Consider the following 22,938-nt stretch of genomic DNA (forward strand, 5'->3'; position numbering starts at 1 on the left):
CACGTCTTTCCCTTCCCACGATCCTACCACTCCCTCGCCTTTCCCCATCCCCGATCCGTGACCCCATCGTTCCCAAAATACCGACCACTAACTCGCTCTGTCTCCTCCCCCAACCCACCATCTGAATCCCCTTTATGACCCAACTGTCCTATACCTAACCGTACCGGTATCCTTGCACCCTCCTCCAAAGTTTTAGGTGGCCTTCCAATCTGATTGCCCATATTACTATCCACCCATCCTGGGCAGCAGCAATTAATGGCCACACCCTCGTTTTCCTTGGCGAGAACCACCGTAAGAGCATTCATAAGCGCTTTGCTGACTTGGTAAGATTTTGGTGGTGCGCCGAAGCCAGCAGATTCCTGATTCTGGAATTGAACAGATTTGATGTATTCTTGTGCAAGTGTATCGATATCTGGGATGGAAGTTACGGAATGAAAGCGAGACTGTGTTGCTGGCGGGTAGTTTGACAGGACAGAGGCCGTGCTGGACACGTTCACGATGCGCGCACCTGGTGTGCTCTTCATCTTGCCTTGTTCGAGGAATAGCTGGCACACTTGCTTGGTACCATGGTAGTTGACGTTGACTGTTTGCTCTGCAGATTCTGATGTCTCGTTGCTGTTGTTGTTTATCCCGGCATTGTTAATCAAGACATCGATTTTGCCGTTGTTGTGAAGCGCTAATTTGAGAAAGGACGTTATGGATGATTTGTCTGAGACGTCCAATTTTGCATATTTGATTTCGTTTGGAGGTTGAACTTGGGCTTTCAGATCTACGCCACCACGAGAAGTGGCGTAGATGTGTAGGGGCTGTGGGTGCTGTGTGCTGGCGAGGAGATGGACGATGCCTTGTCCGATCCCACGATTTGAGCCGGTGACCACTATCGTTAAAGGCGACGACATGGCTTTCGAGATCAAGTATGAATTTATTGGAAAGTAGTGACACTTTCACACTGTCATAACTACTTCCAGGACTTTAAGTACATGTGTAGTTACGGGAGTCGTGATGTCACCTAGGTGGTCGAATCCATGACGTATCAATCATCGCGTGACCGCGTAAAGAACACAATGGTCTCGTTGACCTACTCGACATATTACTCCCACAAGAATTCTTTCCACTGGGATCCGTCTACTTTCCATATCGTTGTTCAACGAATCGCAAGGCCACATTGGTTTTAAATACTCTTGGAAGGTAGCGCATTCAGTCATCATATCTCAAATTCGTTAAGACACCCGTTTTGAGAGGACTTCCGTGACACAAGCGGTATTTCCCATGGCACCAGCGTATATCTGACGATAGAATTTCACCTTGTATACGGGTTCTTCGGCTACAAAGTTGTTGTGTAGCATGCGTCAAAACAGCCTACTCCAACTCGGCTACATGCCTAGGTAGCAAGCTCCGACCCGGCTTGTTCTAAATCGGCTAGCTCCAACTCAACTTACCCCAAAACTCCAACCTACCTAATCAATCCAACTAGCTCCTGCTCGGCTCTTCTCTCGTTTGCCATTCTAATCGACGCATGCCCTTTTGCAATATTGTGCATCTGGCTGTTGGCACAATCAAAAACGTCTGAGCCAACATTTAACAATTCAGAACGTAGGCCAGGTTTGATTAACAAGCAACAAAAAGATTTTTTTTCTTCACAATGGCTTAGTAAGTTGGAATTCTGCTACCAAAATATTCGTCATGACGGTGTCCACAACATCTGCTATGACTGAAAACTTTTCTTATGATCCATTTTCCTATTCTTCATCGAATTTACTACTCTCTTCCCTTGTCGACATCCTGTCCACGATTTCTTTCAGGCACTCCATTTCTCAAGCTCCGAGTCTATCATGGTTCACTCAAAACTATTTGCGCCTATCCGGATAGGACGCGTCGACCTACAACACAGGGTCGCCATGGCGCCATTGACGCGTCTACGCGCGGACAAAGATCACATCCAGCTCCCTATGGCTGTGGAGTATTATACCCAGCGAGCCGCTGTACCTGGGACCCTTATCATCGCTGAAGCGACCCAAATCTCTCCGGCGCATGGTGGAGTACCACACGGCCCTGCACTTTGGAATGAAGCTCACATCACAGGATGGAGAGACATCACCAACGCAGTTCATGAGCGTGGCTGTAGTATTGTATGCCAATTGGTTGCTCCAGGCCGAGCAGCGGACGCCGAGCAGCTCAGAGCAGGCGGGTATGAGTTGTTGAGCTCAAGTGCCATACCGATGCCTGGGGAGGGGTTCGCACCTAAAGGTGGTTCAACTACAGTACCGCGCGCAATGACTGAAGATGAAATTTGGGGTTGTGTTGCGGACTTTGCGCAAGCAGCAAAGAACGCTATCGCTGCTGGATTTGATGGCATAGAGATACACGGCGCGAACGGATATCTAGTCGATCAGTTTTTGCAAGACACATGCAACCAGCGGCACGATACTTGGGGCGGAAGCGTAGAGAATCGCAGTAAATTCGGCATCGAGGTTGCAAAGGCTGTCGCAGCCGCTATTGGATCAGATCGCGTGGGATTCCGCTTGAGTCCATGGAGTTCTTTCCAAGGCATGCTCATGTCCGACCCTATTCCGACATTTTCCCACCTTGCCGCGCAACTCAAGGAACTACAAATCGGCTATCTACATATAATCGAGTCCCGGGTGGACAATAACGTCGATTGCGAGTCCACTCAGAGCATCGACTTCCTGCTTAATGTCTGGGATAATGTAACACCTGTTTTGATAGCTGGTGGCTATGCTCCAGATAACGTGTTTGAAGCCGCTGATGAGAAGTATGGTGCATCAGACGTCGTCTTCGTCTTCGGACGGCACTTTGTGTCCAATCCAGACTTACCATATAGACTAAGGAATGGTCTGGAATTGAACAAATATGATCGAAGTACATTCTACACACCAGAGAGCCTTCAAGGATATATTGACTATCCCTTCAGCAAGGGATTTCAACCTGGTGTAAGACTGTAAGATCTAGAGATGCTTAGTTTTCAGACTGCATGATAATAAACTGTACAATTAAGGGATCGGCTCCTTCGTTTCGTGCTATCGAAATCTGCTTGTGTACTCGCGTACTAGAACGATGGCCGTTAAGCGCTCTCCTCTTTTTCGTATCGGTAATCTGACTGAGAAGTAAATTGATGAGAGATTAGACAAAAAGACATGAGAAAGGTACGAGATGAAGCCAGCGGAACCTGTACCCACACAAGGCGGTAAATCACGACGAATACATCAAGGGTCCATGAGGTCAGAATGACATTCGCGAATCAGCGTAGGATATGCTAACTCGTTTAGGCTGCTCATGTAGGTACTGCAGCACAGTCATCTTGGTACTCCAAGCCCACAAAGCAACGCTAAGCGCCACTTCAGACCCCGCGAAGAAGACGTCATATCTAGTACCGTCTTCCATACCCTTCCTCACCGTATCCTCCAGAGCCACCATAGCCGCCAGAGCCATATTCTTGTCTCCTCTGGCCATATTCATCTTCGTCATCACGGCGACGACCGTAGCCTTGAGACTCTTCGCCAAAGCCTCCAGGGACACCAGAGGCGCCATAAGCCTGATCGGATCGTTCACCACCGTATTCCTGACCTTCTGAACGACCATATCCACCGGAGCTGTAAGGGTCAGCACCGTAACGAGATGATTCCTGGCGGCCATACTCTTGGCGGCCGTAACTCGACTCTTCCTGGCGGCGGCCATATCCAGACTCCTCTTGACGGCCGTATCCGCCAGTACTGTATGAGTCAGCACCATACTGCGGCTGCTGACGGCCGTACCCTCCAGTTTCACCGCCGTATTCTTGACGTTCGTAGCTGGATGGTTGTTCATGGCCATAGCTGGGTTCCTCCTGACGACGACGGTAGCTCGACTCCTGGCCGTAGCTCTGCTCCTGGCCATAGCCTCCCGAGTGGCCTCCAGAATGACGCTTGGGTGAGCGGCTGCTGCTCTTCTTGCGACGGTGCTCTTGCTCGCGGGAGCGGGAGCGACGTCTGTATTCACCCGATCCTGAACGGCGTTTGTCAGCATCCGAGTCTTCGTCACCGCTGCCGTGCTTCCGGTATTTATTGCGCTTTTTCTCCTCCTTTTCACGCTTCTTGCGTTCCTTCTTCATTCGTTTCTCATACGAATCTTCGCCGCCCGAATCGTTCGAATCGTCGTCGTCGGAGTGTTTCTTGGACTTACCACGTCGTCTGAACATTTGTTAGCCTATAATCATGATAGCGCAAGTGAGTGACTTACTCTTTCTCCTCAGAGTAGTACTCCCCTGAGCGGTCGAAGCCTTCGCGCGTCTCCTCGGAGCGCCATTCACTGCCGTGCTGTACACGACGCTCCTCCCGACGCTCATAACCACTGGAACCACTGTAGCCGGTAGTCTCAACGCTCTGCTCGTAGCTGTAGGACCCGCCACGCTCATCACGCTCCTGACGGGAGTACTCTTCGCGACGTCCACCGCTTGGGTATTGTGTCTGCTCATACTCAGCGCGACCGTAGCGATCGCTATCACCATACGAAGATGCCTGGTGATGACCAGTTTCGGAGTATGATTGAGTGTAGGAACCATCTTGGCCGTAATGCTCTTCCTTGCGACCCTTCTTTTCGTTCCCTCCAAAAGCGTCACCAAGCAGAGAGCCACCAATGCCGCCAACTAGACCACCGACAAGACCGCCCAGGGCGCCGCCACCTACAGCTTCACCAGCAAGCTTGCCAACATGATCAGTGGCTTGCTGAATCTGTGGGTTAACACCACCCTGTCCGCCGGAAGAACCGAAGTTATTCGCCATACCCAGAGGTTTGCCGCAGCCATGGCCCTTGTCGTGTACGTTCTCCTTGTGGTTGCGAAGGTTTTGTACACCGTCGCGACTGAGTTGGTCACGGAACTCACGCTTGGCTCTGCTGTCCTTGGAATCCCACCATTTTCCGACAGTGTCGAGCATGATTTGATGGCATTGTGTAGCTCCGCGATCCCTTCCTCCGCCATGTCTCTTCTCTGCCATAGCAACGGCAGGATGGTGGAAGACACCCTTGATGATGCGATCAATGGTTTCCTCGGGATCAGCCTCACCGTCCCAGCACTGAACGACTTGGGGAACAGCCCAGCTCAGTACGGCAGACGCTACTCGACCGGCAGGCTCGTTGAGCACGTTGGAAAAGTGGTCCTTGGAGAGCATGCTGTGAGTTGGATCGGTTGAGTAGTCGTCGTTAAAGACAATGTGCTGCTTCTCGCGGGAGCTTGCAATAACCTCGCTGGATCCAGTCTCGAGCTCAGCCTTGACCTGGCTAAGAATAGGCAAGATATAAGGCGCAAGGAGACTGAAAACGAAGACGGTAACTTGGCTTTGAATCTCCTCGATTAGGTCTGGTAGGATCGGAATCTTCTCGATAAACTCAGCGATGGATTGCATGATTTCATCGTGGAACTCCATAATGGGGTAAATTTGCTTGACCAGCTCGCCAATCTGTTCTGTAAAGGCTTCAGGTTCCTTGGGAGTGATCTGGATGTTTCCCATGGCAGCAGCGTTGGCGTTGTCGGCGAGCTCGTCAGCCTTGCCAGATTCGTCTTTGCCGCCAAAGATGCCGTCTGGAAGCTTGGCGAGAAGCTCCTGGATTTTGCTCTTGTTCTCGCTCCTTTCAGCATTGGCAATTGCGCCTTCGAGTTCCTGCAGCTCGGATTGTGTGGCCTTGTCGGTAATCTCTCCGCATACTGAGTGCAAAAAATCGACACCACCGAATGTACCTGTTATTATGGGGTATACCTGCTTTCCGGCGGCGCGGACATCAAACAGGGCGTTTCTGCCCACGTGAGGGAATATGTCCTGATTCTCTTCGTCGATTTCAATCAAAGCAAGCTCGACGTAGTTTGAATGGGCAGAGTAGTCCTCCATACAATGGGTTGCAGTGCCGAGCAGTCTCAAGGCTTCGTAGAAGTCGGGACCACGTCCTCCTGAGCGTCGACCGAGATCAATGCAACGCCTGAGCAGGTCGCGGACCATGCCCGCCGATGTTGTGATGCCCAAGTCTTCTGAAGCGATGTAGTTTTTCAGACCGGTCCGCTCGTCGACACTAAGCTCGCGTCTCTCGTCAACGGGGCCTCGTAGGCGTCGGTCGTAGTCGCGGGCGTCGAGGTTGTCGGCATAGTCCTGGACAGTCAGTCTCTAGTCATGAGTGGGCAGGCCATGTGCTCACCTTGGGGTTGTCAATATGCCTAAAGGCAGGTGTACCAAGTCAGTGTTTGCTTCACGTGCAGTCTGTGCAGGGACATTTCTTACTCTTCTGGACGGTAGCATCCAAGGCGGTCGCGCGTAACCTCAAACTCCTTGGTTCCGTAGCCGAAGCTCATGAAGCCGAGCACCCAGAGGAGGATACGGATGGCCTCTGCAGAGACCATCTTGACGGTGCCGACATCGACAGCCTGCGAGTAGTCGCGAAGCCAGTTGCCAAAGTAGACGCGCTTGACATCCATCTTGCTGAACTTCTTGCCAGTCTGGCCGCTAATGAGCAGGGTGAGTAGCGTGTCCTCGATATCTCCATGGCGCCAGTTCTGTCCCTCAATGGCGCTCAAGCTCGCAATGTTGCCGGCACCGAAAGCTGCCGTAGGCCTGGCCCAAAACACAACGAGAATGAGGCATGGGAGCCAGATGGCGCTGATCTGCGGCATCGTGCGTGTGCTGTCGTGAGCTCTTGTGAATAATCAGGGAAGAGTTTATGGGGGTATAGAGAGAGAGAGAGTGTGTGTGTGTGCAGGCGTCGAGCGACACGGCGGGGTGAGCTGTGTATGTGACTGCTAGCGCACGTTTCAGCCCCACCAAAGGCTGACGTCGAAGGGTCCACATGTCCTACTGATCGCCAGGGAGCAAAGTGTCCGACCCAGCTTTCTCTTGCACCCCTCAAACACGTTTATGCAGATATGACAGAAGAAGAAGAGCGTATGACTTAAGACTATTTTTTTTTTCAAGTGCTTCAACTTGGACGAAACGGGCTCTTTCGTACTGGTGCATATCCTCAGCTGCTACACGAACATGCACACGAACATACACATGAACATACCTACACAGCGAGACGAACCCCATACTGACACCATGTGCTCAGACAGGCTTGACAGATGTGTGCACCTTATATTCTAGACAATGATAAGCTGGCACGAGATTATGAAGGCGCGACAATATCAGCTGGCAGATGGGCGACGACTGCACGCGGCACACTGAGCCGTCGCCGAATAGACTGAGAATGTCGCTGATACACACGCATGCCAAACATCTTAGATCGACCGTGTAGTATGAAATACAGACTTCTCAATGGTGCTGCCACATCTAGCGTACATGAGCGCAAGCCGCATCGGGATCGCTGGGCAGAGCACTCCTGTATCGAGATACGTGAGAGGCACTTTCATTGGAAGATCAAGGCCGATTGGAGTCTGTTTCTGCCACCTCCGGCTCTGAATGGCTGAAAAAGGCAGTGTGGTGACGATGAGAGACTGGTGGCTTGGTGGCCAGATGCCCAGTCATGGTTGTGCCCGGCTGTTTTTTCAGCTGAAAAGGAGCCAGCCATCAGGCGACCCGAGTTTGCCGTAACAAGAGCGCATCGCAGCTGCCAGCAGCTCACAACGTGCAACACCGCACATTCCTATGTACACCAAATCCATCACAGAGTCCATCTTATCTCGGTGCGACACCGAAAATATCGTATCCATTCAATGCGACGCTTTTGCCGAAATAGTCAGGCCAAAGGCAGTCGCGGGCATGGGATGTGGCCGTGAGTACAAGACATGTCATTTTGGTAACGAGTGATTACAAATTAACCTATAAAAAAGGTCGTACAAATCTAAAGCCAACGCCAATGAGGGGATATCATCCTCCATAATGCGATGATCCGCCTCTCTATGTATCCCGAACCATGGTGCCAACTGGCTTCCAATTCCCAATACCGCGGCAGCTTAAACAAACAAAAGAAAATCCATCCAGTCGTGACCTGAACTCAGTAGTTGAAGACCGTCAGCGACGGGTTCAGTACAATGGGCAACAGGCAGTGCATGATAACGGTCACAGCCCAACTAGGTACGGTCAGCGAAATGTCAATGATACTGGAGTAAAAGGCAGTACTTACGGCAAGACAGCGGTCAAACCAGTAATCTCCCATCCATGAGGAGCGAAGTTTCCAAGGTAGATCATGCCACCAATCATGGCAATCATGATCATGTACATCCACTTGAAGCGCTTCCAGATCTTGGGCAACTCTGCGAAGAAGTTGGAGTTGTCCTTCTCCTTGGCTGTGGCACCCCAACTCATGTTGATGGAGAACATGTGCGAGCAAATGGCGAGCAGGATGTGGAATGAGACACCACCGAAGAAGATCATGAAGAAGGGCATCCACTTGAGGTTCTCGAAGAAAGCACCCAACAAACTGGCCTCACCGATACGGTAGCGCATAATGGCAAAGCAGACGTTCGACATTCCGTTGAAGACGATGAGCAAGACGATGAAGATCTTCCAAGATTCGACATAGTACTTGTCGAGGTCGCCGTTCAGCCATCCGACAAGGAAGTAGTTGAGGGCACCAAGGGGGACAGCCGAACCGAGAGCGTAGTAGGAGAAAATGTAACCGCAGATAGAGATCTTGGAAGACAGCTGGATGTTGGAGAAGATGAAGGTGCGGAAAAGCTTGGTGAATGGCGACTTCCACAACCAGGTGTGGATGGGGTTGAAAACCAATTCGTTGCAACCGTACGCGTACTTCTCCCATCGGTCCAACTCATCGAAAATAGATAGCGAGACACCTTCTTTGAAACCACGGCCGTGGTAGCTAGCAAGGCGAACAACGTTACCCTTGATCTGGAGGCGGAGCGCGATATCGAAATCCTCAGAAACGTGGCTTTCCGACCAAAAGCAGACGTAACCATCATCTTCCGGGGGGTTGCCGACGGACTGGACAGCTTGCCAGCGTAAGAAAGCATTGTGACCGACAAAGGGGGCAACTTCACCACTACCGACCGAGAAACGAATAGCAGTGTAGACAAGGTTAGTGAAGTAAGTAATACCGTTCTCAAAGTAATCCCATGAGACTTGCATAACACCAGTTGCATGTTGAACGATAGCAACTTCAGGCGACAAGAACATCTCCGCGGCTCCGTACATAAGGCAATCTTCGGGAACGATGGTATCAGAGTCGACGATAAGAATGATCTCGCCCATACGGATATTACCACCAGCCTTCGCGCGAGGGTCGGCTGCGAGAACCTGGTCGAGAGCTTCCTGGTAGAGCGCAAGCTCCTCCTCTTCAGAGATGGAGGCGTTACCCTTGTCGTAGCGGTTGTCGACTAAGCTTTGGAGAACATCTTCTACACGGTTGGAGGTGTTGAGGGCAAAGTTCATGTTAGAGGCCTTCTTGAACTTTCCACGGCGAACGAATCCTTCATGGTTGTGCTTGGGTCGCGAGACCCATCCGATGTTGTTGTTCTCGTAGAAGCGAAGGAACTTCTCATTGTCCTCCTCAGACCGAACAGCCATACCATCGTCGTTGATGAAGATGCGCGCAGTTCCACCACGAGACTCGTAGTAGGAGATGGCGGCTTGCAAACTGGCGACAGTAGGCTTGACGACACCCTCAAGTGATTCGGTGTAAATTGGCATTTGAATAGTGATGGTGGATGGTGTGAATCCTTGAGCGCGGGCTTGGGTGAGATTAGGCTTGATGGCTGAGTGGAAACGGCTGTTTGATTTGACACCAGTGACAGGTCCGAAAACCTCAAAGATGTTACCCATGACGACAACGACGAAGAAAAGACCCAAAGCGATCCAGAGCGGCTCCGTCAAGATGAGAAGAATACGAGGGTAAAAGTGGTCAGTCATGGTCTGAAGGATGATGGCTTTGTTACCAAGACCGATGACGAGAATGATGATCAAGACCATGGCAAGACCAACGAAGATGGAACTGGTGAAGATGAGGGGGCGTGCAAGCGACTCCTTGGGGCCATCAGCCTTCTCGAGATCGCCATCGACCTCTTCAGCGTTGACCTCAACATCATCCTTCTTGCCGTCGATAGCGAAGTCGACAGTGGATCCTCCAAGGGTAGAGTTGGCGCTGGACTGGATGGCGCTGTCGAAACCACTGAAGGGGTTCTTGGAAGTACCCCAGACCAAGGCCAGGATCCTGGATTCAATCTCCATTGCCTGGGAAAGAATAGCACCAAGGTCGTCGTGCCACACGAGGAGGAGCCTCTCCTGACGAATGAGAGCTGCATATTGGAATTTGCGGATGGTACTGGAGGTGGCTACCTCTGCCATGGATTCAAAGATTTGGATCTGAGAGCCGTTCTGGAACATCAACTCCGTCTCGAAGGGCTCGAGCACGTCGAAGATGGCTTGGGTGCCGTCCGTGCTCATAGTGAGAGCAACACCTGGATTGATCCTCTTCACTGCCGAGAGGAGGTCCTTGTTGGCCGCTACAGGTTCTGTGACGTATTCTCCTTGACCCTTTCGGATCAACACACCTTCGCAGGAGCCGGGCGATAGGGCACTGGAAGTCATCCATCGCATGGAGCAGGCCTTAGCGTAGAGGTGCTTGATGATCTGTGAAGTGTGAGATGGGTTTCCTAAGATTGCTGATGATTGTACTCACAGCGCGGTATCTTGAATCTTCATCGATCTTCATGGTCAACGGCCGCGACATCGGAGGGCGGCCTGTGGGTGTCTGAGGTGTGGAGTAGCGCGAATCGTTGACACTGCCACTGAACGATTGCCGGCTGGAGGGGATGAAGGGCCTGTCCCCATCGTGGGAAGGTGTTGCGGAGGACATGTCTGGGATGTCACAGGGATTAAGATGGGTGGTATGGATAGTTAAGGGATGTTGCTAAGCGATTGTATGAAGCAGACAAGTCTGCTAAGAGATGGGTGTTGTGGTCTGAGCCAAGAAACGAAGGAATGGGCAAGGAGCCCTGCGAAGATCAGTAAAAGCGCAAGAGTGTAGAGACGGGAAAGAGATCTGAAGCGGTCGACGAGCAGAGGTTATCAACGCGGCACAGTTGGTAGTGTCTACACAATTCTCTCCGACTACGCGAAACAAGGCCCCGCCACAATCATTAGCGACCAGGTCAAAGATACACTCATGCTACGCACTATCGAATGTTCGGCATACCCCTTGTCTAGCACGTTCGAGTCTCAACAAGACTTCCTACGCGAATGTCCCGATTGAGGTCACTGCGTCTGTCACAAACGCTATCTCGCATACCTCACCATCCAGAACCGGCGGCACCGCCAGGCCACCGACTGCACCTAGCGATCCTGTCATCTATCGATATTCTTGCCAGCGCACGCCCCGGTCGCTCTCCCGCCTGCTGGGCCTTGGTGGGCCGCGATGTTGGGACGGTGGCAATGTTACTAGCAGCGACGAACATCTGTTTCGCCGGTGCAACACCATAAGTCTACGGGTCATGATCGAGATCGATGTCAAAAGGGGATGTGAAATCATGTGTCGCATTCGGATACCTTGCATTTCTCACGCTTGTGCCTGAGCTAAGTGGAACAGCTTAGCTTAGCCGCTGCTATACTGGGCGTGCGCCAGTTTTGACGTCTGGGCCGGAGGAGAATTTACTTTTGTCGAACGTTCGGTGACCTCCTCGGCTTCGCGTAGCGGGATTGTCCAGCCAGCCTCGTGCGCTGTAGTGAGTGGGAGTCAGGTCGAAAGTGGAGACGCCTAAAGTCCTAGTCCTCCACGGAACCGGGCACTTGGTGTCATGGACCGACCGAAGTGGTCGGTATGCTACGCCGCAATTCCTCTGACTTTCAGGTCTATACACGCGCCACTCCGAGATGTTGTGAACAAGCGACATACATCTTGGGAAGGGGTACAGGACCCTGCAAATTGCTTTTACGACAAGTCCCCGTCCCGCGAGCGGTTGAATCCCACGTCGCCAACCAAGGCAACGATCAAAGCGTGCCGTCATGCACGTCGCCCTTGATAAGCACCCTTGCAGACTATCCTATTGTTAAGATTAGGACGTTGTTCCGCGTCTATTGACCTGCAACACCGCCTATCGAACAACACATAAAGCAGCTCGCCACTGTCCAGCCACACGTCACAGATTTTCTGCCTCAACTCTTTGACTTTGCATGACGCCATGCCCAGCTGGGTCGTATCGAGTCAGCAAAATTACTAGTCGACAGAGTTTCGATTGCAGCGGTTGAGCTACTGAATGTGCGACGCACCATCGAGGATTAGCGCGTTTAACCGGTCCGCCGATAAGTCAACCGACGACAATGGGGGTCAGCACGCCGAGGTGCAGGATTTAGCCACCAACGTGCAGATACGGAGGGAAGGATACAATATCGATAGCATGCACACTGGGAAGCCATCTATGGGCTAATCCACCGATGCATCGAGTGCTCTAGACGGGACTACAGGTGCGCGACTTTAGGTTCTCCCTTTGCCTGGGTACATGCGTGGAAAATCCAAGTGAAGATCGCGTGGGTTTTGAAAGGCGATCGGCCGGGCGCTAATCTGGGAAGGAACCATAGAAAGATGTGCCGTGGCGTCCGACTCCCAAATCATCCTTTCAAACGTCAAGCCCAATCCAAATACGGCCGGTCAAATCCTTCCGTATCGCTAGCGGCATGTGGCGCTGCCCCCCTGGCACTCTGACTGCAAGGCTGTCACACTAGCTCTGCGCTTATCTCATGGCTTTTGACGTACCTGCGTCTCAAAGAACGCTAGCAACTTCGACACTACTGTGCGCTATCTTCAAGACGTAGCTGGCGACTGGTTTGAAACTGCCATGGGCACTACCCGCCCCTTGCACTTGCAGCAGCCATTGCGTCGAGAACGGTAGATACGTCTAATGCCTGTTGATTGTTCTAAATCTAGGCTGTCGCATCCGAGAATCTCGCGCTTCCCGACGACGGTTCAGTCTACTATCGATTTATCGGTGCCGCACAAGTCAGCGCGGCGTTCGCCTGGCTTGTGGTATCGATACTTCAGCTCTCAACAACGTCCCCTGCATCGTTTTTGTGTACTCTTCTAATCTCCTTAGACGAGGTCGCGTACGGCAATAAACTACCTTGCCCATCGCTGAACACGCTGCCATTTTTGTATCCTGCATTTGATACTTCCACTTATCTCAGATTATCACAATGCCTTCTTTCTTCAAGCGTAACAAGAAGGTGAACCCTGAGGAGGAAACACAGCCTCAGGCTCACTCCCAAGATGTCCCAGACCTTCCTACCGGCATGTCGCAAAGGATGCGTCCTGAGTCCTCATCACAGGGAACCTACATGGCCAGGAACCCCTCCAACCTTTCATTTGGAGGTCCTGTTTACGGAAGTCAGTTCGGAAACGCTTCTGAGATACGCAAACAACCACGACCTTTCAAGAGCTACCGACTGCGGGGAGAGTAAGTACAATGCATTTCACACGTCAATAGCATTGAGCTGATGAGACATTTAGACGCGAGCAACCATGGGTCGACGATCCAAGGATGAAGAAGACCAAGGTCGGCAACTGGATCACCCTTGGGTTCATCTTCATCGGTTTTGCCGTCAGTGGATACATCATGTACACCGGTGTACAGGAGGCGCAAATACCTGACGTACGATCAATCCGCAGCAGTCCGTGCATTGGCTAACATCTTGACAGCAATGTCTTATCATGGAAGACAACTTCGAGAAGATTGACCCCGCCAACTGGGGTTACGAGATCCAGACTGGCGGATACGGAAACGGAGAGTTCGACTGGACCACCGACGACCCAAAGAACAGCTTCGTTGATTCGGAGGGTCTCCACATCGTGCCAACTCTCACCACCGAATCCACTAGCATCACTGCCGAGCAGATCCTCAACGGCTATACCCTAAACATCACCAAGGCAGACGGTGATGGCTCATGCACATCTACCGATTACAAGTCGTGCGGTGTCCGATCCAACTCGACCACCGGAACTATCATTCCCCCTGTTCGCTCAGCACGCATGACTACCAAGGGCAAGAAGTCGATCAAGTACGGCCGCGTTGAAGTTGTTGCAAAGACAGCCAAGGGTGACTGGCTCTGGCCCGCCATCTGGATGATGCCCGAAGACAACGTATATGGCGACTGGCCTCGTAGCGGAGAAATCGACATTGCCGAATTCCGTGGTAACAGCTACAAGTACCCCGAAGGTCGCGACTTCGTCTCTTCCACGCTCCACTGGGGTCCCGACTACCAACACGACGGTTACATCAACACGCACGGTACCTCGTTCTTCCGCCGCACAGACTTCGCCTCGAGCTGGCACACATTTGGTCTCGAATGGACTGAGAACTACCTGTTCCTCTACCTTGATAGCCGTCTCAAGCAAGTTATGTACTTCAAGTTTAACGAGAAGAACGAGCTATGGAAGAAGGGTGGCTTCAACGGTCTGACTACCAGCAACGGTACCCTTTTCGAAGACCCATGGAAGCAGGGCGGCAAGAACGCGCCATTTGACGAGAAATTCTACCTTATTCTCAACGTTGCCGTTGGTGCGCAGAATGGTTGGTTCTTCGATGGAGAGGGTAACAAGCCGTGGGTCGATGGCAGCGACTTTGCCGTGCGTGATTTCTGGAATGGTACGTTGATTTACAACCTGCAATCTGCTCATGGACTTCCTGCTGACTTTTGCAACAGCCAAAGATGAATGGCTCCCAACTTGGGGCGAGGGTAACGAGCGCGGTATGACAGTCAAGTCTGTCAAGATGTGGCAGGCCGGCAAGTGCTAGACTCACCCACGCCTGACTGCCGAGTGCATTTTCCTTTTTTCTACTTTCGGGGACCCACTCCTACGTGTATGACCTACCTTTTCTTTTCCAAACCGATTCGGGGACCAAGGGCATATTAGATGAACGTTTTCTCATTTCTTTTCCTCGCTGGCATAGTTGAGGCGCCGAGGCGTCCCTGGGCATCTAACGTCTACATCGTACACTTCACGGATAAGGACTTGCAATAGTGTAGTATCTAATAGATTTTTTTTTTCGATGAATCATTTGCATAGCATCACAGTATCTTGACTGCAGCTTGCTTGCAGCCGGGATTGACCAGCCTTGCGCACTGTGCACTTCAGCCTCGTAGCGAGGCAAATTGGCAGCTGTGCGACCATTACTTGCATATCGCATCCTGCCCTCTGGTCCCTCCAGCTAGCAAGCAGCCGAACAAGTCACCCACGCTGTCCAGCGCCGCCTATTCTCGCCCACGTACGTACCCACATCATCGCACCCCTGAGAAAATCATGCTCGATAGCGATGCCAAAGCTTATTAAACTTTCTGTTGAGCCATTGCACTAATCCATATATTGCGTAGCTCAAGATCCATCACGCTGATCCGAATGCGGTAGTCGAAACGCTATCCCTACCGAATCACGAGGCGTAGATACGAGCGCGACGGAGCTTGTTCGAGTTGCTGCTGCAGGGGGGGCATGCACATGCCGGAGACGCTTCCGCTTATCTGGCTACGGGAGACCGCGAACTGCGCCGCACTCAGGCATCGTCCCATTTCCACTTTTCTTGGTTCAAGCTGGCACACTTGAATTAGTTGGCATTTTGGGGGGTTTGAAACAAACACGGAGATAGGCTCAGGGATAGGGTACCGTTGTTCACTGAATTGATGATGCAAGAGGGGTCATCTTGATTACAAGAGGGGCAGGAGTTAGACAGCACACCGTCTCTCAATTACTGTGCCGCAATGTCTAACATTCCCAACTACAGCACAAGTCTTCCTGCTTTCAGGTTTTCTGCTCATCCATGAACCGCGGCAGAAATACGGGCTTCGTGACCTAAACGAGGGATTTACCGGTGGCAACCCATCTGGTCCATAGCCTTGCATACATGCATGCACGCATATATACATGGCGACGCGGACTGAAAAACAACGTGGGACGGCACATTTCGCGGAGTGACAGCCAGGCGCTGTGAGATTCCAGAATGTGCAGATTGAATTCGAGAACGCCACCACGGCATGTTCCAATGGATTCCGTCTATGCATCATCATGCTCGCTAAGGTATTGTTGGTACGGCAACAACAGGGTATGTTATGTACGATCGGGCTGTTATCTGCTATCATGCATCGGTCCTACCATAGTACCCTGTATTTCTACCCTACTACTGCACGTTACAGTGCCAATCGATACCTCAATTGCTCAACCACTCGATCAATCACTCCAAGTATAGCAACATACAAATTGCAGTCGCACCCAGAACCGGGTGCTCAGCTACCCGGCGGACCGTCGCTGCTACTTGCTCCTCAACATCAGATCAGCGGCCCTGCTGTCGTATCATGACCTTGACCTGGAAGTCCCTCGGTTTTACAAACCAGTAATTAGTCGTTTGCCAGTCTGCAGCCTGCAGGTGGGGGGCGAGAGAAAAATCAAAGTCGCGCACCAGCATGGGTATCAGCTTGGACATTTCCAGCTGTGAAATATGTCGTCCAATGCAGGTTCGGGAGCCTAGACCAAACTATTGCCAGGCTGTTAGCTGCTGTCCACCAAGGGAAGTAGAATGAAAAAAAAGGTATGGATGATGAGTGGCGTTACGGGTGTGGAAACGAAGGATAAGGCAGTGGCGGCATGTGCCGAACAAGGTGACATACCGGCATCCAACTTCGCTCCATTAGACTCAGCTTCTCTTTGTCTGCGTCGAGCCAGCGCTCAGGCCTGAACATGTTGGCATCGGGCCCGAAAACTGACGTGTCGCGATGGGCGACCCAGGAGTTGACTCCGACGATTGTCTATCCAAGCTGTTAGCACGGGATACGCGAATTTGACATACACGGCAACTTACGCCCTCGGGAAAGAATCGATCACATATTGTCGCTCCTTCAGCGGGTACTACGCGCTCGAGCGGTAAGCCCGTGGCGGGATGCATCCGCAGCGCTTCCTTCATGACGGCTTGCAGGTAGGGCATATCCTGACTTTCCTTGAAGGTAATATAATGGCCAATCCTGCCCTCGCGTTGACGCTCGTCAACCTCTTGGCGCAATGCCTCAAAGGTCTGTGGATTCTTGAGCATGTAGTAGAGGATTGCAGAGAGGCTGATGGCGGTAGTGTCTGAACCGGCGGTCATATTTGATACACAACCCATGGTAAGATGGTACATGCTGAAAGACTTGGGGTTATCTGCGTTCTTCTTGAAGAATTTTGTGAGGAAGTCCATGCTCGTCGTACCCTGTTCAGCTCGGAGTTCATCGACGGGTATGGCCTTGGTCTGCTCCTGCTGATGCTCCGCAATACACTCTTGTGTGAATTTCATCACATACGCCCTTCCTGTTCCTTTGGGCCCAGCAAGAAAGTTCCTAATAGGAGCTAGGTATTTGTGTAGCCAGGAGTAAATGCCTGTAAGAGTGGCATACCACAAGAGATCCTCGAGTGCCACGAGAATACCGCGGATATCCTCGCCTTTGTCCAAGAACCCGAGTCGTTTCGAAAACGTTATCATGCCAATGACATCGAAGGCATAACACTGAAGCCAATGTCCCATGTCAGCATACGCGCCCGCACTCGCTACCTCCTGGAGGCGCTGACTGAACAAATCCGCACATTCATCAACGTAAGATTCGTAACTGACAAGCGAGGACATGGTATAGGCGCTCTGGTATTGGCGCCGGTTTTCGCTGTGTCGTGATATAGACTGGTCGGCAAACAGTGACCATTGGTCAGGATGTGGGTTCTGCCACGTCGCGTACCACGAGGATTTGGGGAATTTGGCGCCATGGCCATAAATGATCTTTTGCGCGCTCGGTGAAGAGAAGGAGTAGCGGTTTTTACCGTAGCGAACTATCTCGCCTATGGTGGAAGTATAAGTATGAGTCTCTAAGGAGCAGAAATATTAATGGAAGGGTGAAGCTCACCATGCTTCCTATGAAGCTCAAGGTTATCGTATTCAAACGAACCTCTTTTCACTCGCCAAAGATACCATAAGTTCGTGAAACGCGCTACAACTGGACCAGGTACATCTCGCAATGGTGAGGAGACAGCTCTCAAGAACGGAAAGAGAATACGCGCAACAAGAGCTACAGCAGCTGCCCAAGCAAGGACCGTGAGATGCATTCTAGGAAACAATGTCGAGAGCAAACTATCGATAACGTCTTCCTCGCAATGGCGCGACGCATCTTGTGCGATTTGCTACACGTTTAAGTCCTTCCGAAAGTTCGATGTGCGGGGAAGCGATGACGCGCCGGAAGGCGGGTGCGGGATGTGGAGTGGAGCTTAGCATTGAATTGTAGGCAATTAGTTTCGTGCGAACACCTCGTACGAACCCTCAAACCTTGTATTCATGCCTCTCCATATATCTCATTTGTTTCGTAGTCGAAAGAAGGCATACCGAGTCTCAATGCCGCGTGCGTAGGATCATCGTACAGAAAGTCGGGGTCGTACAGCCGAGGTGCAACGCGCACTTTGTATCCGTCGTGCATCGCGTATGAATCGGATTGCCAATCAATCAGATGGATAACAAAATTACGTCCGAATATGCATTCATAGATTCTACACGAGTTAACAGTACGGGAAAGGACAGGATGCCGATTAGGTAGAGTAGGATCTCGATCATCGAAGATCTACGCGTCGTCTTACAATCTGGAACACCAAAATACACAATACTGCACTGACGGACTTGTCGCATCGCGTATTCACGTGGACCTACAGCTACCTCCTGGTCGAAACTTACAAATGAAGACTGTCGTACTCGAGAAACACAAAATATCACACTATTTGCACTACACACGTCCCCACATTCCGACGACGGGATTTTGACAAGCCAGCCAAAACTTCGTAGAAACGATCTTTCGCGGCGGTACTCGGGTCAAACGAGACCGAACAGTTCGGTCCCTTCTTTGATTTATCACTGAGAAGAGGTGGAAAGTCTCACAGTGCACGTTGCTTGTTACTTTATGGTGCTTTGAATTTAGAAGACAAGTTGCCAAAGGTCGGTCAGTCGCTCGTTGTTCTCGCCTAGGCCACCATGAATGATGACACTGTCGTTGCCGGTCTCAGCCTTGACGACATCAGCATCGAACCAGCCGCGGGGGTCAGGAAAACCATGACTGCCCTCAGGATGTAGCTGTGTCCACCATTTCTCGCTGATATCATATACCCAGACGTCCTTCAACATCTTGCCTGCGCCAGCGTGACCAAGCGACGAAGGATCATGTTCACCAAAGAGAGTGAGAAGCTTGTCCTTTCTAGCAAGCTTAACTGGTAGAAGCACGCAAACACTACGAGCCTCAGGTCCATCATTCCCATCGGCCTTGAACGTCTCGGTTGACCAGGTGTTGTTGGCTATATCAAATATATCGATACTACCACCCTGCTCGGTAGTGCCATCAAATCCGTTCATTCTGTAAAGTTTGCCCCCACTGTAAGCGATGGAAGTTCCTCCTCTATGGGGTGCTGGAGCATCAGGAGCTTGTGACCATGTACAATCATGGACGTTGAACATCCACAGATCTGAAAGGCGGCCACTCGCTGGACATCCGGCGTGGAGGAACAAAGTGTCCTTTCCATCACTAGTGGAACAGTGATAGCTGCGAGCTGGTGGATATGGGGCAGATGAATCAGCGGGCGTGATCTTGGACCATGATGAGCTTGCTGGGTCGAAGCACCACACTGCACCGTGCTCTTCTATAGGGGCCATGTCGATGCCACCTCGACCGGAGAAAAGATACATGCTACCATTCAGTACAGCTGACGCACTTCCAACGCGGGGAGTGGGTGCTGAGGATATGGCTTTAGTTTCTAACCTCTTTGCATCTGTGGCGTTGTTAGTGGTGCACCTTGATGGCCAACTAGCAGCGAAAAAAAGGCCTACCAGGCTTGAGCGAAACGATGTCGATTTTATCATCTATAGGCTCCCTTGGTTTCACCTCACCACCAAAGATGCAGACATGCTGATCGATAACGGACAGGACTTGGGATGATCGGCGTAGTCGCTCGTCGTCGAGGAGGCGCTTCCAGGAGCCCTTGAGCGTACTGATGGGCATACTCACGGGCATGTTTGGCAGATGGTGTGATATTCGCACTAGAATTGCAGTGGCTGCTGCTGGTATATATGCGAATCTAGAGCTAGATATTGCGTCATGCGCGGGTGGTAATAGACTTGGTGTTTGCATTGCCTGGGCTCTAGACTGGAGGGCACGCTAGACTGGAGGGCACGCTAGACTGGGAGGGCACTAGTGTCGGATGCACGAGTGGATCGTCATGGCCTGGCTCCTTCCAAAAGTTGGCGACGCCTCGACGGCATTGTACACGCGAACCAATGCGACTCGACACGCCAACATGAGGCTTCGACTGACGGTGCAGAGAAACGGCCTGCCTGCGGCCAACGTCGTGTGGAGTGTGCCCGAGACCAACAGCACACAGGCATACACCGTCACGCGTCTGCTCGAAGACGTCAACCTCATCATACCGCTCGAGGCAGAGCACTGGGGGCTGGAGCACTATGTCGTCGAGGTGGGCGGCTTCGAGTGTCTGCACTTTATGCCCGTCGCCCATGCGCTCAAGGAAGACGACCATGTCTCGTATGTGCTTCTTCATTCTGCATCTTGGTCGATACTAACACGTTGCCAGCATCCGCCCACTCATGACTGCCGAAGTACGCGCGCGTACCCTCACCGGCCGTGACCAAATCTCAGATGGAGGCCAGCACCTCGTCGACGGCGTTCCCTTTGGCCGGCCCTACCTGCGACAGCCCAACCGACCCGCCGTTCGCATACCGCCGCGCAAACGACGCCGACTGGACGACGTCCAGGCCGACGACGACACCCAAGCTGTCGGCCTGCTCACAGAACACGGAGACACCATGCTCAACAACCAACAGCGGCCAGCCAAGTCAGTGCAGTTCAAGCAGCCAGAGATAGAAGCATCTGATGACAGCGAGGAAGACGATGACGACTTTGCCCCTGACGAGGCACAGGGCGAGACTTCGTCTTCTGATGCGTCGGATTCCGACTCAGAATCAGAATCAGACGTAGACGTAGGCGCAGTCACAAAGTCGCATGGCTCATCTAGCGGTTCAGACACTTCAGATTCAGATTCAGATTCAGATACTTCGAGCGACGCAAGCTCCCCACCCGATGTCTTGTCATCCAAGGACGGTCGCAAGACCAGTCCAGGTACACAGCATGTACCCCCTGGACAAGGTCTAAAAGCTACCAAGCTGAGGAACGCGCGACGTACAAAGGCTAACCGTCTGCGCAGCCTCAAAGCCTCGGGTAAGCTTCCTGAGAATGCAACACTCGCGCATCTGGTCGACTATGAACAAGGAAGATATGGTCAAACCGAAGAAGCGGATCAAACACGGCCCTTCGCCAAGTCTCAAGGCAAGAGAAAACGGCTAGATGAAGACGAGCCGACAGAGGAGGTTGCCGACGATACAACAGAGCTTGAGCGAAGGAAACAAGATCTGATGGCCAAGGTTGGACAAAGTTCAGATGCGACAACACCGGCAGACGAGCCTATACAGTCAACGACTCCGGCTATAGAAGAGGCAGAAGTATCACTTACCGCTCTAGCTGAAGAGACACAGCCAGCAAAGAAAGAGGCACTCTCAAGAAGGTTGCGACCAGATACTCGTGCCATTGGTCGAATACTTGCTCGGCAGGCTGCACCTGTTCTCAGGAAGACCAGGGCCAAGGCAGCACCTGAAGAACCTTTGGAGCCCGAGGGTGCCTCTGATCCCGACTTTTGGAAGACACGGGTCAATCTCTCTGCATTCGAATGTTGGGAGGAAGATTTTGAGCTGAGCGCTCCGCCGTTCCCATTCCAGCAGCACTGGGACCCAGCCAGCAAGCTTATGCGCGACAAAGCTGCAAAGAAGAAGCAGAAGAGGCGAAACTACGTGCTGCAGGAAGCAACGCCTGAGGAAGAGGAAGAGGAGGGAGAAAAGATCATATTAGACTATGACGATGCGCCTGCAACTAACCCCGACTCCGAGACCATACATGCAGCACTAGAAGACCAGTTACGTCAGGATCTTGCCATGGCTGCGCAGTCTGATCTACCACCGCTGCCTCAAGACATGAGCACGTTACCAGATCTCACCTCGTCCGACATGAAAGCCGGCGCCATTATCGCATGCAAATTCTTCACCGTCAATCCTGTCACCGTCACACCAGAGATTAGTAATTACAAAACAGCTATTGTTGAGCAAGAAGGCGATTCGGGACCTGGTGCTGGAACGATACAGCTAAAAATTGCTTTGCGCGACCTCCCGAAAAGGGAGAAGAAGTTCGATAGCAAAGGTAACCGCATCTACAACGCTGCCGACGCGCTTTTGATGGAAGAAGACGAAGAGGAAGAAGACTTGTGGGAAGGCCAATTCGGCGAGCTTCTAGAAGCGAAGCTTGTGAAGGCTGCGTAGACAAAAGACGACACCAGGTATCAAAAGATGCTTGTTTGACCATCTGCCTAGTACCACACATATAGTTTCTACTTCATATCACCTTAACATGTTTCAATATACCCGGTTTCAGTTACTCTCGATGCTCAATCATGTGAAGGGCCTGTGAACACGAAGAGGCGGATCGGTCTTCGGTCTCAGGCCGGGGTGGCGCGATCTACAGTACCCCGCCAAACGTCATTCCCAACCCCTCTAGAAGCTGCAGGAGCTTCCAGCACCCGGCCCTACTCAAGTACTACGGGGCAAGTCACCAATACTGAACTTCTCGTATACACAAGGTCTTGGCCTGCAATTCCCATGTCTCACAAGCCTTCATTCGCGGTACAGCTACCATTGCGAGCGGGTTCTCCGTGCAGGGTTTTCCTCGGCACCACGAATCCAGGGTTTTAGTTTGCCCCTAAACAAACTTAACAACTGCCGCTGTGGGGTAGCTTCAGGATTAGGTGCGAATGGGTACATCATGCGATTATGGAGCGAACAAGCCGTGTACAAATTTTCGGCAGATGCATTTCAGCTTTTCTGCTTACTGCTGAGCCTTTAGTCAAACTGCGATATTCTTGTGT

At 51.8% G+C, this 22,938-nt stretch overlaps 7 protein-coding genes across 7 annotated transcripts; 3 read left to right on the top strand and 4 right to left on the bottom strand.

Moving 5' to 3' along the window:
- Positions 1-23: 23 nt before the first annotated feature.
- On the bottom strand, positions 24-6,652 carry GT037_007020 (uncharacterized protein; the record flags this gene model as incomplete). The annotated part of the gene is made up of 7 exons (XM_038932067.1): positions 24-901; positions 2,836-2,855; positions 3,405-3,731; positions 3,774-4,187; positions 4,237-6,134; positions 6,181-6,199; positions 6,264-6,652. 7 exons carry the CDS (start codon positions 6,650-6,652, stop codon positions 24-26), a joined length of 3,945 nt encoding a protein of 1,314 aa, XP_038785539.1.
- GT037_007021 (uncharacterized protein) lies at positions 1,899-2,963 on the top strand (the record flags this gene model as incomplete). Its single annotated transcript, XM_038932068.1, has 1 exon — positions 1,899-2,963. One exon carries the CDS (start codon positions 1,899-1,901, stop codon positions 2,961-2,963), a length of 1,065 nt encoding a protein of 354 aa, XP_038785540.1.
- A 1,316-nt stretch (positions 6,653-7,968) lies between the features above and the next one.
- Positions 7,969-10,785, bottom strand: GT037_007022 (glucans biosynthesis glucosyltransferase h; the record flags this gene model as incomplete). Its single annotated transcript, XM_038932069.1, has 3 exons — positions 7,969-8,044; positions 8,098-10,559; positions 10,609-10,785. The coding sequence occupies 3 exons, from the start codon at positions 10,783-10,785 to the stop codon at positions 7,969-7,971; spliced, it is 2,715 nt and encodes a 904-aa protein (XP_038785541.1).
- A 2,330-nt stretch (positions 10,786-13,115) lies between these two features.
- Positions 13,116-14,713, top strand: GT037_007023 (glycoside hydrolase family 16 protein; the record flags this gene model as incomplete). The annotated part of the gene is made up of 4 exons (XM_038932070.1): positions 13,116-13,375; positions 13,429-13,570; positions 13,618-14,563; positions 14,622-14,713. The coding sequence occupies 4 exons, from the start codon at positions 13,116-13,118 to the stop codon at positions 14,711-14,713; spliced, it is 1,440 nt and encodes a 479-aa protein (XP_038785542.1).
- Positions 14,714-16,240: 1,527 nt separating this feature from the next.
- On the bottom strand, positions 16,241-18,395 carry GT037_007024 (cytochrome p450; the record flags this gene model as incomplete). The annotated part of the gene is made up of 4 exons (XM_038932071.1): positions 16,241-16,441; positions 16,575-16,712; positions 16,766-17,766; positions 18,305-18,395. The coding sequence occupies 4 exons, from the start codon at positions 18,393-18,395 to the stop codon at positions 16,241-16,243; spliced, it is 1,431 nt and encodes a 476-aa protein (XP_038785543.1).
- Positions 18,396-18,883: 488 nt separating this feature from the next.
- Positions 18,884-19,970, bottom strand: GT037_007025 (galactose oxidase; the record flags this gene model as incomplete). The annotated part of the gene is made up of 2 exons (XM_038932072.1): positions 18,884-19,728; positions 19,787-19,970. The coding sequence occupies 2 exons, from the start codon at positions 19,968-19,970 to the stop codon at positions 18,884-18,886; spliced, it is 1,029 nt and encodes a 342-aa protein (XP_038785544.1).
- A 283-nt stretch (positions 19,971-20,253) lies between these two features.
- GT037_007026 (uncharacterized protein) lies at positions 20,254-22,336 on the top strand (the record flags this gene model as incomplete). The annotated part of the gene is made up of 2 exons (XM_038932073.1): positions 20,254-20,495; positions 20,545-22,336. The coding sequence occupies 2 exons, from the start codon at positions 20,254-20,256 to the stop codon at positions 22,334-22,336; spliced, it is 2,034 nt and encodes a 677-aa protein (XP_038785545.1).
- Between the last annotated feature and the right edge of the window lie 602 nt (positions 22,337-22,938).

Source organism: Alternaria burnsii, assembly GCF_013036055.1.
Source record: "Alternaria burnsii strain CBS107.38 chromosome Unknown 731, whole genome shotgun sequence".
In the NCBI taxonomy this organism is placed as follows: Eukaryota; Fungi; Ascomycota; class Dothideomycetes; order Pleosporales; family Pleosporaceae; genus Alternaria; species Alternaria burnsii.